Below are 16448 nucleotides of genomic sequence, written 5' to 3'. Positions count from 1 at the left end.
ACCACCTCGACCAAAACACCCTATATCTGCCACTCTATCATCAAACACATTCAACAAACCTTCAAAATATATATATACATATATATATATATATATATATATATATATATATATATATATATATATTCTTTCTTTCTTTCATACTATTCGCCATTTCCCGCGTTAGCAAGGTAGCGTTAAGAACAGAGGACTGGGCCTCTGAGGGAATGTCCTCACCTGGCCTCGTTCTCTGTTCCTTCTTTTGGAAAATAAAAAAAAAACGAGAGGGGAGGATTTCCAGCCCCCCGCTCCCTCCCCTTTTAGTCGCCTTCTACGACACGCAGGGAATACGTGGGAAGTATTCTTTCTCCCCTATCCCCAGGGATAATATATATATATATATATATATATATATATATATATATATATATATATATTTTTTTTTTTTTTTCTTTTTTTTTTTATACCTCGTCGCTGTCTCCCGCGTTTGCGAGGTAGCGCAAGGAAACAGACGAAAGAAATGGCCCAACCCACCCCATACACATGTACATACACACGTCCACACACGCAAATATACATACCTACACAGCTTTCCATGGTTTACCCCGGACGCTTCACATGCCCTGATTCAATCCACTGACAGCACGTCAACCCCTGTATACCACATCGCTCCAATTCACTCTATTTCTTGCCCTCCTTTCACCCTCCTGCATGTTCAGGCCCCGATCACACAAAATCCTTTTCACTCCACCTTTCCACCTCCAATTCGGTCTCCCTCTTCTCCTCGTTCCCTCCACCTCCGACACATATATCCTCTTGGTCAATCTTTCCTCACTCATTCTCTCCATGTGCCCAAACCATTTCAAAACACCCTCTTCTGCTCTCTCAACCACGCTCTTTTTATTTCCACACATCTCTCTTACCCTTACGTTACTTACTCGATCAAACCACCTCACACCACACATTGTTCTCAAACATCTCACTTCCAGCACATCCATCCTCCTGCGAACAACTCTATCCATAGCCCACGCCTCGCAACCATACAACATTGTTGGAACCACTATTCCTTCAAACATACCCATTTTTGCTTTCCGGGATAATGTTCTCGACTTCCACACATTCTTCAAGGCCCCCAGAATTTTCGCCCCCTCCCCCACCCTATGCTCCACTTCCGCTTCCATGGTTCCATCCGCTGCCAGATCCACTCCCAGATATCTAAAACACTTCACTTCCTCCAGTTTTTCTCCATTCAAACTCACCTCCCAATTGACTTGACCCTCAACCCTACTGTACCTAATAACCTTGCTCTTATTCACATTTACTCTTAACTTTCTTCTTTCACCCACTTTACCAATATATATATATATATATATATATATATATATATATATATATATATATATATATATATATATATACACATATATATATATATATATATATATATATATATATATATATATATATATATATATATATATATATATATATATATATTAGGTACAGTAGGGTTGAGGGTCAAGTCAATTAGGAGGTAGGTTTGAATGGAGAAAACTGGAGGAAGTAAAGTGTTTTAGATATCTGGGAGTGGATCTGGCAGCAGATGGAACCATGGAAGCGGAAGTGAATCATAGGGTGGGGGAGGGGGCGAAAATCCTGGGAGCATTGAAGAATGTGTGGAAGTCGAGAACATTATTTCGGAAAGCAAAAATGGCTATGTTTGAAGGAATTTATATATGGAAAAAGGTGAGAACAATGGAAGTAAGGGGAGTGGGGGAGGAATGGGATGTATTTAGGGAATCAGTGATGGATTGCGCAAAAGATTCTTGTGGCATGAGAAGAGTGGGAGGTGGGTTGATTAGAAAGGGTAGTGAGTGGTGGGATGAAGAAGTAAGAGTATTAGTGAAAGAGAAGAGAGAGGCATTTGGACGATTTTTGCAGGGAAAAAATGCAATTGAGTGGGAGATGTATAAAAGAAAGAGACAGGAGGTCAAGAGAAAGGTGCAAGAGGTGAAAAAGAGGGCAAATGAGAGTTGGGGTGAGAGAGTATCATTAAATTTTAGGGAGAATAAAAAGATGTTCTGGAAGGAGGTAAATAAAGTGCGTAAGACAAGGGAGCAAATGGGAACTTCAGTGAAGGGCGCAAATGGGGAGGTGATAACAAGTAGTGGTGATGTGAGAAAGAGATGGAGTGAGTATTTTGAAGGTTTGTTGAATGTGTTTGATGATAGAGTGGCAGATATAGGGTGTTTTGGTCGAGGTGGTGTGCAAAGTGAGAGGGTTAGGGAAAATGATTTGGTAACAGAGAAGAGGTAGTAAAAGCTTTGCGGAAAATGAAAGCCGGCAATGTAGCAGGTTTGGATGGTATTGCAGTGGAATTTATTAAAAAAGGGGGTGACTGTATTGTTGACTGGTTGATAATGTTATTTAATGTATGTATGATTCATGGTGAGGTGCCTGAGGATTGGCGGAATGCTTGCATAGTGCCATTGTACAAAGGCAAAGGGGATAAGAGTGAGTGCTCAAATCACAGAGGTATAAGTCTGTTGAGTATTCCTGGTAAATTATATGGGAGGGTATTGATTGAGAGGGTGAAGGCATGTACAGAGCATCAGATTGGGGAAGAGCAGTATGGTTTCAGAAGTGGTAGGGGATGTGTGGATCAGGTGTTTGCTTTGAAGAATGTATGTGAGAAATACTTACAAAAGCAAATGGATTTGTATGTAGCATTTATGGATCTGGAGAAGGCATTTGATAGAGTTCATAGAGATGCTCTGTGGAAGGTATTAAGAATATATGGTGTGGGAGGCAAAGTTGTTAGAAGCAGTGAAAAGTTTTCATTGAGGATGTAAGGCATGTGTACGTGTAGGAAGAGAGGAAAGTGATTGGTTGCAAGTGAATGTAGGTTTGCGGCAGGGATGTGTGATGTCTCCATGGTTGTTTAATTTGTTTATGGATGGGGTTGTTAGGGAGGTGAATGCAAGAGTTTTGGAAAGAGGGGCAAGTATGCAGTCAGTTGTGGATGAGAGAGCTTGGGAAGTGAGTCAGTTGTTGTTCGCTGATGATACAGCGGTGGAGGCTGATTCATGTGAGAAACTGCAGAAGGTGGTGACTGAGTTTGGTAAAGTGTGTGAAAGAAGAAAGTTAAGAGTAAATGTGAATAAGAGCAAGGTTATTAGGTACAGTAGGGTTGAGGGTCAAGTCAATTGGGAGGTAAGTTTGAATGGAGAAAAACTGGAGGAAGTAAAGTGTTTTAGATATCTGGGAGTGGATCTGGCAGTGGATGGAACCATGGAAGCGGAAGTGAATCACAGGGTGGGGGAGAGGGCGAAAATTCTGGAGCCTTGAAAAATGTTTGGAAGTCAAGAACATTATCTCCAAAAGCAAAAATGGGTATGTTTGAAGGAATAGTGGTCCCAACGATGTTGTATGGCTGCGAGGCGTGGGCTATGGATAGAGTTGTGCACAGGAGGGTGGATGTGCTGGAAATGAGATGTTTGAGGACAATATGTGGTGTGAGGTGGTTTGATCGTGTAAGTAATGTAAGGGTAAGAGAGAAGTGTGGTAATAAAAAGAGTGTGGTTGAGACAGCAGAAGAGGGTGTTTTGAAATTGTTTGGTCACATGGAGAGAATGAGTGAGGAAAGATTGACAAAGAGGATATATGTGTCAGAGGTGGAGGGAACGAGGAGAAGTGGGAGACCAAATTGGAGGTGGATAGCTGGAGTGAAAAAGATTTTGAGTGATCGGGGCCTGAACATACAGGAGGGTGAAAGGCATGCAAGGAATAGAGTGAATTGGAACGATGTGGTATACCGGGGTCGATGTGCTGTCAATGGATTGAACCAGGGCATGTGAAGTGTCTGGGGTAAACCATGGAAAGTTCTGTGGGGCCTGGATGTGGAAAGGGAGCTGTGGTTTTAGTGCATTATTATATGACAGCTAGAGACTGAGTGTGAACGAATGGGGCCTTTGTTGTCTTTTCCTAGCGCTACCTCGCACACATGAGGGGGGGGGGGGGTTGTTATTCCATGTGTGGCAGGGTGGCGATGGGAGTAAACAAAGGCAGACAGTATAAATTATGTACATGTGTATATATGTATATGTCTGTGTGTGTGTGTATATATATGTGTACATTGAGATGTATAGGTATGTATATTTGCATGTGTGGACGTGTATGTGTATACATGTGTATGTGGGTGGGTTGGGCCATTCTTTCGTCTGTTTCCTTGCGCTACCTCGCTAATGCGGGAGACAGCGACAAAGCAAAATAAAACAAAATAATAAATATAAATATATATATATATATGAAAGCCGGCAAGGCAGCAGGTTTGGATGGTATTGCAGTGAAATCTATTAAAAAAGGGGGTGACTGTATTGTTGACTGGTTGGTAAGGTTATTTAATGTATGTATGACTCATGGTGAGGTGCCTGAGGATTGGCAGAATGCGTGCATAGTGCCATTGTACAAAGGCAAAGAGGATAAGAGTGAGTGCTCAAATTTAAGAGGTACCTGGGAGAGAGGATATCTGGGAGTGGATCTGGCAGCAGATGCAACCATGGAAGCGGAAGTGGATCATACGGTGGGGGAGGGGGCGAAAATCCTGGGAGCCTTGAAGAATGTGTGGAAGTCGAGAACATTATCTCGGAAAGCAAAAATGGGTATGTTTGAAGGAATAGTGGTTCCAACAATGTTGTATGGTTGCGAGGCGTGGGCTATGGATAGAGTTGTGCGCAGGAGGATGGATGTGCTGGAAATGAGATGTTTGAGGACAATGTGTGGTGTGAGGTGGTTTGATCGAGTAAGTAACGTAAGGGTAAGAGAGATGTGTGGAAATAAAAAGAGCATGGTTGAGAGAGCAGAAGAGGGTGTTTTGAAATGGTTTGGGCACATGGAGAGAATGAGTGAGGAAAGATTGACCAAGAGGATATATGTGTCGGAAGTGGAGGGAACGAGGAGAAGTGGGAGACCAAATTGGAGGTGGAAAGATGGAGTGAAAAAGATTTTGTGTGATCAGGGCCTGAACATGCAGGAGGGTGAAAGGAGAGCAAGGAATAGAATGAACTGGATCGATGTGGTATATCGGGGTTGACGTACTGTCAGTGGATTGAATCAGGGCATGTGAAGCGTCTGGGGTAAACCATGGAAAGCTGTGTAGGTATGTATATTTGCGTGTGTGGACGTATGTATATACATGTGTATGGGGGTGGGTTGAGCCATTTCTTTCGTCTGTTTCCTTGCGCTACCTCGCAAACGCGGGAGACAGCAACAAAGCAAAAAAAAAAAAAAAAAAAAAAAAAAGTATTGAGTATTCCTGGTAAATTATATGGGAGGGTATTGATTGAGAGGGTGAAGGCATGTACAGAGCATCTGATTGCGGAAGAGCAGTGTGGTTTCAGAAGTGGTAGAGGATGTGTGGATCAGGTGTTTGCTTTGAAGAATGTATGTGAGAAATACTTACAAAAGCAAATGGATTTGTATGTAGCATTTATGGATCTGGAGAAGGCATATGATAGAGTTGATAGAGATGCTCTGTGGAAGGTATTAAGAATATATGGTGTGGGAGGAAAGTTGTTAGAAGCAGTGAAAAGTTTTTATCGAGGATGTAAGGCATGTGTGCGTGTAGGAAGAGAGGAAAGTGATTGGTTCTCAGTGAATGTAGGTTTGCGGCAGGGGTGTGTGATGTCTCCATGGTTGTTTAATTTGTTTATGGATGGGGTTGTTAGGGAGGTGAATGCAAGAGTTTTGGAAAGAGGGGCAAGTATGAAGTCTGTTGTGGATGAGAGAGCTTGGGAAGTGAGTCAGTTGTTGTTTGCTGATGATACAGCGCTGGTGGCTGATTCATGTGAGAAACTGCAGAAGCTGGTGACTGAGTTTGGTAAAGTGAGTGATAGAAGAAAATTAAGAGTAAATGTGAATAAGAGCAAGGTGATTAGGTACAGTAGGGATAAGGGTCAAGTCAATTGGGAGGTAAGTTTGAATGGAGAAAAACTGGAGGAAGTAAAGTGTTTTAGATATCTGGGAGTGGATCTGGCAACGGATGGAACCATGGAAGCGGAAGTGAATCATAGAGTGGGGAAGGGGGTGAAAATTCTGGGAGCCTTGAAGAATGTGTGGAAGTCGAGAACATTATCGCGGAAAGCAAAAATGGGTATGTTTGAAGGAATAGTGGTTCCAACAATGTTGTATGGTTGCGAGGCGTGAGCTATGGATAGAGTTGTGCGCAGGAGGGTGGATGTGCTGGAAATGATATGTTTGAGGACAATGTGTGGTGTGAGGTGGTTTGATCGAGTAAGTAACGTAAGGGTAAGAGAGATGTGTGGAAATAAAAAGAGCGTGGTTGAGAGAGCAGAAGAGGGTGTTTTGAAATGGTTTGGGCACATGGAGAGAATAAGTGAGGAAAGATTGACCAAGAGGATATATGTGTCGGAGGTGGAGGGAAACGAGGAGAAGTGGGAGACCAAATTGGAGGTGGAAAGAAGGAGTGAAAAAGATTTTGTGTGATCGGGGCCTGAACATGCAGGAGGATGAAAGGAGGGCAAGGAATAGAGTGAATTAGATCAATGTGGTATACCACCCCTCCTTGTATTTTTTTAACTTTCTAAAATGGGGATATATATATATTTTTTATTTATTTATTATACTTTGTCGCTGTCTCCCGCGTTTGCGAGGTAGCGCAAGGAAACAGACGAAAGAAATGGCCCAACACCCCCCATACACATGTATATACATACGTCCACACACGCAAATATACATACCTACACAGCTTTCCATGGCTTACCCCAGACGCTTCACATGCCTTGATTCAATCCACTGACAGCACGTCAACCCCGGTATACCACATCGTTCCAATACACTCTATTCCTTGCCCTCCTTTCACCCTCCTGCATGTTCAGGCCCCGATCACACAAAATCTTTTTCACTCCATCTTTCCACCTCCAATTTGGTCTCCCTCTTCTCCTTGTTCCCTCCACCTCCGACACATATATCCTCTTGGTCAATCTTTCCTCACTCATCCTCTCCATGTGCCCAAACCACTTCAAAACACCCTCTTCTGCTCTCTCAACCACGCTCTTTTTATTTCCACACATCTCTCTTACCCTTACGTTACTCACTCGATCAAACCACCTCACACCACACATTGTCCTCAAACATCTCATTTCCAGCACATCCATCCTCCTGCGCACAACTCTATCCATAGCCCACGCCTCGCAACCATACAACATTGTTGGAACCACTATTCCTTCAAACATACCCATTTTTGCTTTCCGAGATAATGTTCTCGACTTCCACACATTCTTCAAGGCCCCCAGAATTTTCGCCCCCTCCCCCACCCTATGATCCACTTCCGCTTCCATGGTTCCATCCGCTGCCAGATCCACTCCCAGGTATCTAAAACACTTCACTTCCTACAGTTTTTCTCCATTCAAACTCACCTCCCAATTGACTTGACCCTCAACCCTACTGTACCTAATAACCTTGCTCTTATTCACATTTACTCTTAACTTTCTTCTTTCACACACTTTACCAAACTCAGTCACCAGCTTCTGCAGTTTCTCACATGAATCAGCCACCAGCGCTGTATCATCAGAGAACAACAACTGACTCACTTCCCAAGCTCTCTCATCCACAACAGACTTCATACTTGCCCCTCTTTCCAAAACTCTTGCATTTACCTCCCTAACAACCCCATCCATAAACAAATTAAACAACCATGGAGACATCACACACCCCTGCCGCAAACCTACATTCACTGAGAACCAATCACTTTCCTCTCTTCCTACACGTACACATGCCTTACATCCTCGATAAAAACTTTTCACTGCTTCTAACAACTTTCCTCCCACACCATATATTCTTAATACCTTCCACAGAGCATCTCTATCAACTCTATCATATGCCTTCTCCAGATCCATAAATGCTACATACAAATCCATTTGCTTTTCTAAGTATTTCTCACATACATTCTTCAAAGCAAACACCTGATCCACACATCCTCTACCACTTCTGAAACCACACTGCTCTTCCCCAATCTGATGCTCTGTACATGCCTTCACCCTCTCAATCAATACCCTCCCATATAATTTACCAGGAATACTCAACAAACTTATACCTCTGTAATTTGAGCACTCACTCTTATCCCCTTTGCCTTTGTACAATGGCACTATGCACGCATTCCGCCAATCCTCAGGCACCTCACCATGAGTCATACATACATTAAATAACCTTACCAACCAGTCAACAATACAGTCACCCCCTTTTTAATAAATTCCACTGCAATACCATCCAAACCTGCTGCCTTGCCGGCTTTCATCTTCCGCAAAGCTTTCACTACCTCTTCTCTGTTTACCAAATCATTTTCCCTAACCCTCTCACTTTGCACACCACCTCGACCAAAACACCCTATATCTGCCACTCTATCATCAAACACATTCAACAAACCTTCAAAATATATATATACATATATATATATATATATATATATATATATATATATATATATATATATTCTTTCTTTCTTTCATACTATTCGCCATTTCCCGCGTTAGCAAGGTAGCGTTAAGAACAGAGGACTGGGCCTCTGAGGGAATGTCCTCACCTGGCCTCGTTCTCTGTTCCTTCTTTTGGAAAATAAAAAAAAAACGAGAGGGGAGGATTTCCAGCCCCCCGCTCCCTCCCCTTTTAGTCGCCTTCTACGACACGCAGGGAATACGTGGGAAGTATTCTTTCTCCCCTATCCCCAGGGATAATATATATATATATATATATATATATATATATATATATATATATATATATTTTTTTTTTTTTTTCTTTTTTTTTTTATACCTCGTCGCTGTCTCCGCGTTTGCGAGGTAGCGCAAGGAAACAGACGAAAGAAATGGCCCAACCCACCCCATACACATGTACATACACACGTCCACACACGCAAATATACATACCTACACAGCTTTCCATGGTTTACCCCGGACGCTTCACATGCCCTGATTCAATCCACTGACAGCACGTCAACCCCTGTATACCACATCGCTCCAATTCACTCTATTTCTTGCCCTCCTTTCACCCTCCTGCATGTTCAGGCCCCGATCACACAAAATCCTTTTCACTCCACCTTTCCACCTCCAATTCGGTCTCCCTCTTCTCCTCGTTCCCTCCACCTCCGACACATATATCCTCTTGGTCAATCTTTCCTCACTCATTCTCTCCATGTGCCCAAACCATTTCAAAACACCCTCTTCTGCTCTCTCAACCACGCTCTTTTTATTTCCACACATCTCTCTTACCCTTACGTTACTTACTCGATCAAACCACCTCACACCACACATTGTTCTCAAACATCTCACTTCCAGCACATCCATCCTCCTGCGAACAACTCTATCCATAGCCCACGCCTCGCAACCATACAACATTGTTGGAACCACTATTCCTTCAAACATACCCATTTTTGCTTTCCGGGATAATGTTCTCGACTTCCACACATTCTTCAAGGCCCCCAGAATTTTCGCCCCCTCCCCCACCCTATGCTCCACTTCCGCTTCCATGGTTCCATCCGCTGCCAGATCCACTCCCAGATATCTAAAACACTTCACTTCCTCCAGTTTTTCTCCATTCAAACTCACCTCCCAATTGACTTGACCCTCAACCCTACTGTACCTAATAACCTTGCTCTTATTCACATTTACTCTTAACTTTCTTCTTTCACCCACTTTACCAATATATATATATATATATATATATATATATATATATATATATATATATATATATATATATATATACACATATATATATATATATATATATATATATATATATATATATATATATATATATATATATATATATATATATATATATTAGGTACAGTAGGGTTGAGGGTCAAGTCAATTAGGAGGTAGGTTTGAATGGAGAAAACTGGAGGAAGTAAAGTGTTTTAGATATCTGGGAGTGGATCTGGCAGCAGATGGAACCATGGAAGCGGAAGTGAATCATAGGGTGGGGGAGGGGGCGAAAATCCTGGGAGCATTGAAGAATGTGTGGAAGTCGAGAACATTATTTCGGAAAGCAAAAATGGCTATGTTTGAAGGAATTTATATATGGAAAAAGGTGAGAACAATGGAAGTAAGGGGAGTGGGGGAGGAATGGGATGTATTTAGGGAATCAGTGATGGATTGCGCAAAAGATTCTTGTGGCATGAGAAGAGTGGGAGGTGGGTTGATTAGAAAGGGTAGTGAGTGGTGGGATGAAGAAGTAAGAGTATTAGTGAAAGAGAAGAGAGAGGCATTTGGACGATTTTTGCAGGGAAAAAATGCAATTGAGTGGGAGATGTATAAAAGAAAGAGACAGGAGGTCAAGAGAAAGGTGCAAGAGGTGAAAAAGAGGGCAAATGAGAGTTGGGGTGAGAGAGTATCATTAAATTTTAGGGAGAATAAAAAGATGTTCTGGAAGGAGGTAAATAAAGTGCGTAAGACAAGGGAGCAAATGGGAACTTCAGTGAAGGGCGCAAATGGGGAGGTGATAACAAGTAGTGGTGATGTGAGAAAGAGATGGAGTGAGTATTTTGAAGGTTTGTTGAATGTGTTTGATGATAGAGTGGCAGATATAGGGTGTTTTGGTCGAGGTGGTGTGCAAAGTGAGAGGGTTAGGGAAAATGATTTGGTAAACAGAGAAGAGGTAGTAAAACCTTTGCGGAAGATGAAAGCCGGCAAGGCTTTTACTCTATTCTTTGCACGCCTTTCACCCTCCTGCATGTTCAGGCCCTGATCACTCAAAATCTTTTTCACTCCATCTTTCCACCTTCAATTTGGTCTCCCACTTCTCCTCGTTCCCTCCACCTCTGACACATATATCCTCTTGGTCAATCTTTCCTCACTCATTCTCTCCATGTGACCAAACCATTTCAAAACACCCACTTCTGCTGTCTCAACCACACTCTTTTTATTTCCACACAGCTCTCTGACTCTTACATTACTTACTCGATCAAACCACCTCACACCACATATTGTCCTCAAACATCTCATCTCCAGCACATCCACCCTCCTGCGCACAACTCTATCCATAGCCCATGCCTCGCAACCATACAACATTGTTGGAACCACTATTCCTTCAAATATACCCATTTTTGCTTTCCGAGATAATGTTCTCGACTTCCAAACATTCTTCAACGCTCCCAGGATTTTTGCCCCCTCCCCCACCCTATGATCCACTTCCGCTTCTTTGGTTCCATCCGCTGCCAGATCCACTCCCAGATATCTAAAACACTTTACTTCCTCCAGTTTTTCTCCATTCAAACTTACCTCCCAATTGACTTGACCCTCAACCCTACTGTACCTAATAACCTTGCTCTTATTCACATTTACTCTTAACTTTCTTCTTTCACCCACTTTACTAAACTCAGTCACTAACTTCTGCAGTTTCTCACATGAATCAGCCACCAGCGCTGTATCATCAGCGAACAACAACTGACTCATTTCCCAAGCTCTCTCATCCACAACAGAATGCATACTTGCCTCTCTTTCCAAAACTCTTGCATTCACCTCCCTAAAAACCCTATTCATAAACAAATTAAACAACCATGGAGACATCACACACCCCTGCCGCTAACCTACATTCCCTGAGAACCAATCACTTTCCTCTCTTCCTACACGTACACACGCCTTACATCCTCAATAAAAACTTTTCACTGCTTCTAACAACTTGCCTCCCACACCATATATTCTTAATACCTTCCACAGAGCATCTCTATCAACTCTACCATATGCCTTCTCCAGATCCATAAATGCTACATGCAAATCCATTTGCTTTTCTAAGTATTTCTCACATACATTCTTCAAAGCAAACACCTGATCCACACATCCTCTACCACTTCTGAAACCACACTGCTCTTCCCCAATGTGTGGAAGTTGAGAACTTTATCTTGGAAAGCAAAAATGGGAATGTTTGAAGTAATAGTGGTTCCAACAATGATATATGGTTGCAAGGCATGGGCTATAGATAGAGTTGTGCGGAGGAGGATGGATGTGCTGGAAATGAGATGTTTGAGGACAATATGTGGTGTGAGGTGGTTTGATCGAGTAAGTAATGAAAGGGTAAGAGAGATGAGTGGTAATAAAAAGAAAGTAGTTGAGAGAGCAGAAGAGGGTGTTTTGAAATGGTTTGGTCACATGGAGAGAATGAATGAGGAAAGACTGACAAAGAGGATATATGTGTCAGAGGTGGAGGGAACGAGGAGAAGTGGGAGACCACATTGGAGGTGGAAAGATGGAGTGAAAAAATTTTGAGAGATCAGGGCCTGAACATGCAGGAGGGTGAAAGGCGTGCAAGGAATAGAGTGAATTGTGACAATGTGGTATACTGGGGTCAACGTGCTGTCAATGGATTGAACAAGGGCATGTGAAGTGTTTGGGGTAAACCATGGAAAGTTCTGTGGGGCCTGGATGTGGAAAGGGAACTGTGGTTTCGGTGCATTATATATGACAGCTAGAGACTGAGTGTGAACGAATGTGGCCTGTGTTGTCTTTTCCTAGCACTACCTTGCACACATGCGGGGGGAGGGGGTTGTTATTTCATGTGTGGCAGGGTTGTGATGGGAATGAATAAGAGCAGACAGTATGAATTATGTACATGTGTATATATGTACATGTCTCTGTGTGTATATATATGCATACGTTGAGATGTAAAGGAATGTATATGTGTGTGTGTGTGGACGTGTATGTATATACATGTGTATGTGGGTGGGTTGGGCCATTCATTCATCTGTTTCCTTACGCTACCTCGCTAACGCGGAAGACAGTGACAAAGTATAATAATAATAAAAATATTCAATTGGAAGAGTGTGGCTGAGAGACCAGAAGAGGGTGTTTTGAAATGGTTTGGTCACATGGAGAGAATGAGTGAGGAAAGATTGACAAAGAGGATATAAGTGTTAGAGGTGGAGGGAACGAGGAGAAGTGGAAGACCAAATTGGAGGTGGAAAGATGGAGTGAAAAAGATTTTGAGTGATCAGGGCCTGAACATGCAGGAGGGTGAAAGGCATGCAAGAAATTGAGTGAATTTAAATGATGTGGTATACCAGGGTCGACATGCTGTCAATGGATTGAACCAGGGTATGTGAAGAGTCTGGGGTAAACCATGGAAAGTTCTGTGGGCCTGGATGTGGAAAGGGAGCTGTGGTTTCTGTGCATTATCCATAACAGATAGAGACTGGGTGTGAACAAATGTGGCCTTTGTTGTCTTTACCTAGCGTTACCTTGCACACATGGAGGGGGAGGGGGTTGTCATTTCATGTGTGGTGGGGTGGCGACTTGAATGAATAAGGGCAGACAGTATGAATTATGTACATGTGTATATATGCATATGTCTGTGTGTATATATATGTATACATTGAGATGTATAGGTATGTATATGTGCGTGTGTGGACGTGCATGTACATACATGTGTATGTGGGTGGGTTGGGCCATTGTTTCGTCTGTTTCCTTGTGCTCCCTCGCTAACGCGGGAGACAGCGACAAAGTATAATAGAATAAATAAAAAAATATAATTGGAACATATATGAGAGAGATGAACCCGGTGTGCTGCAATGGTTTGAAAAAATGGAGATGATGAATGCAGACAGGAAGACTAAAAGGGTATGCATGTTGGAGGCGAAGAAGCAAGAAAAAGGGGGAACTGAGGAGGTGAAGGATGAAGTGAATGATGCTTTGAGTGTTTTGGGCCTGAACATGCAGGAAGGCATGAGGCATGCAATAGAGAAAGCAAATTAGAGAGATGTGGTATACAGGGAGCGATGTGCTGTCAGTGGAAAGAACCAAGGCATATGAAGAGGCGAAGGGAAATCAAAGAAGGACTGTGGGTCCTAGTGGGGAAGAGGGGACTCTTGTTTTGGTGAATTATACAGAAAGTGCTTGTGAGCAAATAAGGCCATTTTCTTCACCTATTTCTACTGATACCTTGATAACATTGGAAACAGCTAACAAGTATATAAGTAAGAATTTCCATACTTATATGTCTGCTTCTCACTTTTTCATTTTGCATATAAGATGATAAGTAAGAATTTATATACTTAATCTATTTCTTACTTTTTCATTTTGCACACAAGTAGATTCATCAAGTGAGAAATACATCTATATTCACATCATCTCTATACACAAAGCAGTTCTGTATCCAATTCTTCTAACATTCCAACCTGGAATACTCCTAGCCCTAAATGATTCTCTCATTGCAGCTATCCATCTTTAAAGAAATCTCAAAAAAAGCTCAAAACAGTTCCAGATGAACCTCAGACAAAGACAGAATTGTGAAACAAGAAAGATACACAGCAAGTGCTATGAGCTAGCCATGCCTCATGGCAAAATCTCATCATATATACTCATATGCAGGCAGGCATATCTTGTGCAGTTTATATATTCAACTTGTACCTTGAACCATCTCATCATTTGTACTCATGAGTAGGTAGGCATCTCTTAAGAAGTTTATATATACAACCTGAAACTTGAACCATACTCTCATGAATCCTCCTGACCACCATGACCATATACCATCCTAAGACAGTTTTTTCCATATGCCTTTCTAATGATTTTTTGATATCACATATTTACTAAAGAAAGAACACAAATTTGTTTCATAATGTGTATCATCAGGCTTTCTTTCTTAATAAAACACTCATAATAATGGCAACATGATACGAACTTGATGACAAGGTCTCCTTCAGGTGTAACTTGAAATCGCCCCCCAGTCAATTCAAGGCCATCTCTGATCCAGGTGATTCGAGGTTTTGGTGCACCGAACACTCTGCAGGTCATGTTCACCTCCTGTCCGTCAACCGTCCGAACATTACTTGGAGGAACGCGGATCTCAGGAGGCAATGCTGTAGGTGACAAGAGATATAATAAGACCACATACCTATACGTTTCTAATATCAAACGGTTTACAAATGTTTATATGTATTCAAAAGAATACAATCAGTAAAAAAATAATGATGCAAAAAAGATATGTTAGGTAAAGATCTACAAAGATGATCAGAAAAGTCTTTATGTGGTATGGCCATGCATTAGGCATAACAGACAACAGGCTGGTCTGAAACCAAATAGTAGCAAAGCTGAAGGTAAATGAAGAGGAAGTAAACTGAGGAAGAGAAAAGCATATGCAGTGAATGAGCCACATATGGCATGAGATATTTCAGGTGAAAAATGCCACAGGAATGAGTTCTATGTGCAATTGAGTCATTTAATGCATGAACATGGAGGTTTGATAGAAATTCATTTCACTCAAAAAATCATTTTACTAAGCAAAAATTTATGTTCATGTCAATGCACAAGCCCATGTTAAATTTACAAACTAGACAAATTAAGAATGTGTGAATAAATCAAAGCTACAGAGTTGATTGCATAGGTTCAAATCCTGAGTGAGGTAGCCAGTCCACAGTCAATCCAGCTATTCATCCAAGCCTAAGGGTTAGTTGATAAAATGGGTACCTACTTCAGGCTAGGGTACATAGCGTTAATGATATCGCCTTGATTAGGGTCTCATTGCCTGTGCCACCTCAGCAAATATAAAAGAAAAAATACAAACAAACAGGCTGTATATACACAAGGCAACCTAGCACTAATGCCAATTCTGCTTTATTCTGTTGAAATGACCTGCTCTTTGTCATACACTACCCTAATTTTCTCTTAATATGCTTCTCCTGTCTCAGAGGTAGTGTAAGAAAGAAATGAACCATGGCCTCATTTATGTACACTCACCCTAAAAGCTGTCATTTCTCATGTGCTGAAAGCAGGGCCTACCTACCTCAGTTAAGCCTCACCAACTATCCCACTATAACACATCAATCCAATTCATTCCATCACATGCATGCCTTTCATCCTCCTGAACATCCAAGACCCAATTACTCCAAGCTTCCTTCAATCTCCTTCCAGTCTCCCATCTCCTCCCTCCACTCATTACACACAGATATCTTTAGGTAGTTTTTTACTCATCCTCTCCATATGTCTAAACCTAAAATACTTTAGCAAACTCTGATCAGCTCTCTCAATCAGATTGCATTTACTACTATCTATTTTCTTATTCATCTATTATACTTTGTTGCTGTCTCCCGCGTTAGTGAGGTAGCACAAGGAAACAGACGAAAGAATGATCCAACCCACCCATATACACATGCATATACATTCAGGCCCACACACGCACATATATATACCTATACATTTCAACGTATACATACACATACATACACAGACATATACATATACACACATATACATATTCATACTTGCTGCCTTCATCCATTCCCATCGCCACCCCGCCATACGTGAAATGGCACCTTCCTCCCCCCTTGCATGCATGCGAGGTAGCACTAGAAAAAGACAACAAAGACCACATTCGTTCACACTCGGTCTATAGCTGTCATGTGTAATGCACCGAAACCACAGCTCCCTTTCCACATCCAGGCCCCACAAAACTCTCCATGGTTT

At 41.9% G+C, this 16448-nt stretch overlaps 1 protein-coding gene across 1 annotated transcript in view; it reads right to left on the bottom strand.

Annotated features, from left to right (window-relative positions):
• Nrg (Neuroglian) overlaps positions 1-16448 on the bottom strand; it is a 206214-nt gene that overhangs the window by 97880 nt on the left and 91886 nt on the right. Inside the window, exon 8 of the mRNA XM_071695113.1 lies at positions 14668-14845. Within this exon, the coding sequence (XP_071551214.1) occupies positions 14668-14845 (178 nt within the window). The remainder of the gene's footprint in view (positions 1-14667; positions 14846-16448) is intronic.

This window comes from Panulirus ornatus, chromosome 57, assembly GCF_036320965.1.
Source record: "Panulirus ornatus isolate Po-2019 chromosome 57, ASM3632096v1, whole genome shotgun sequence".
Lineage (NCBI taxonomy): Eukaryota > Metazoa > Arthropoda > Malacostraca > Decapoda > Palinuridae > Panulirus > Panulirus ornatus.
Note: the sequence above shows the minus strand (reverse complement) of the source record. Positions and strands in the feature narration are given on the sequence as shown.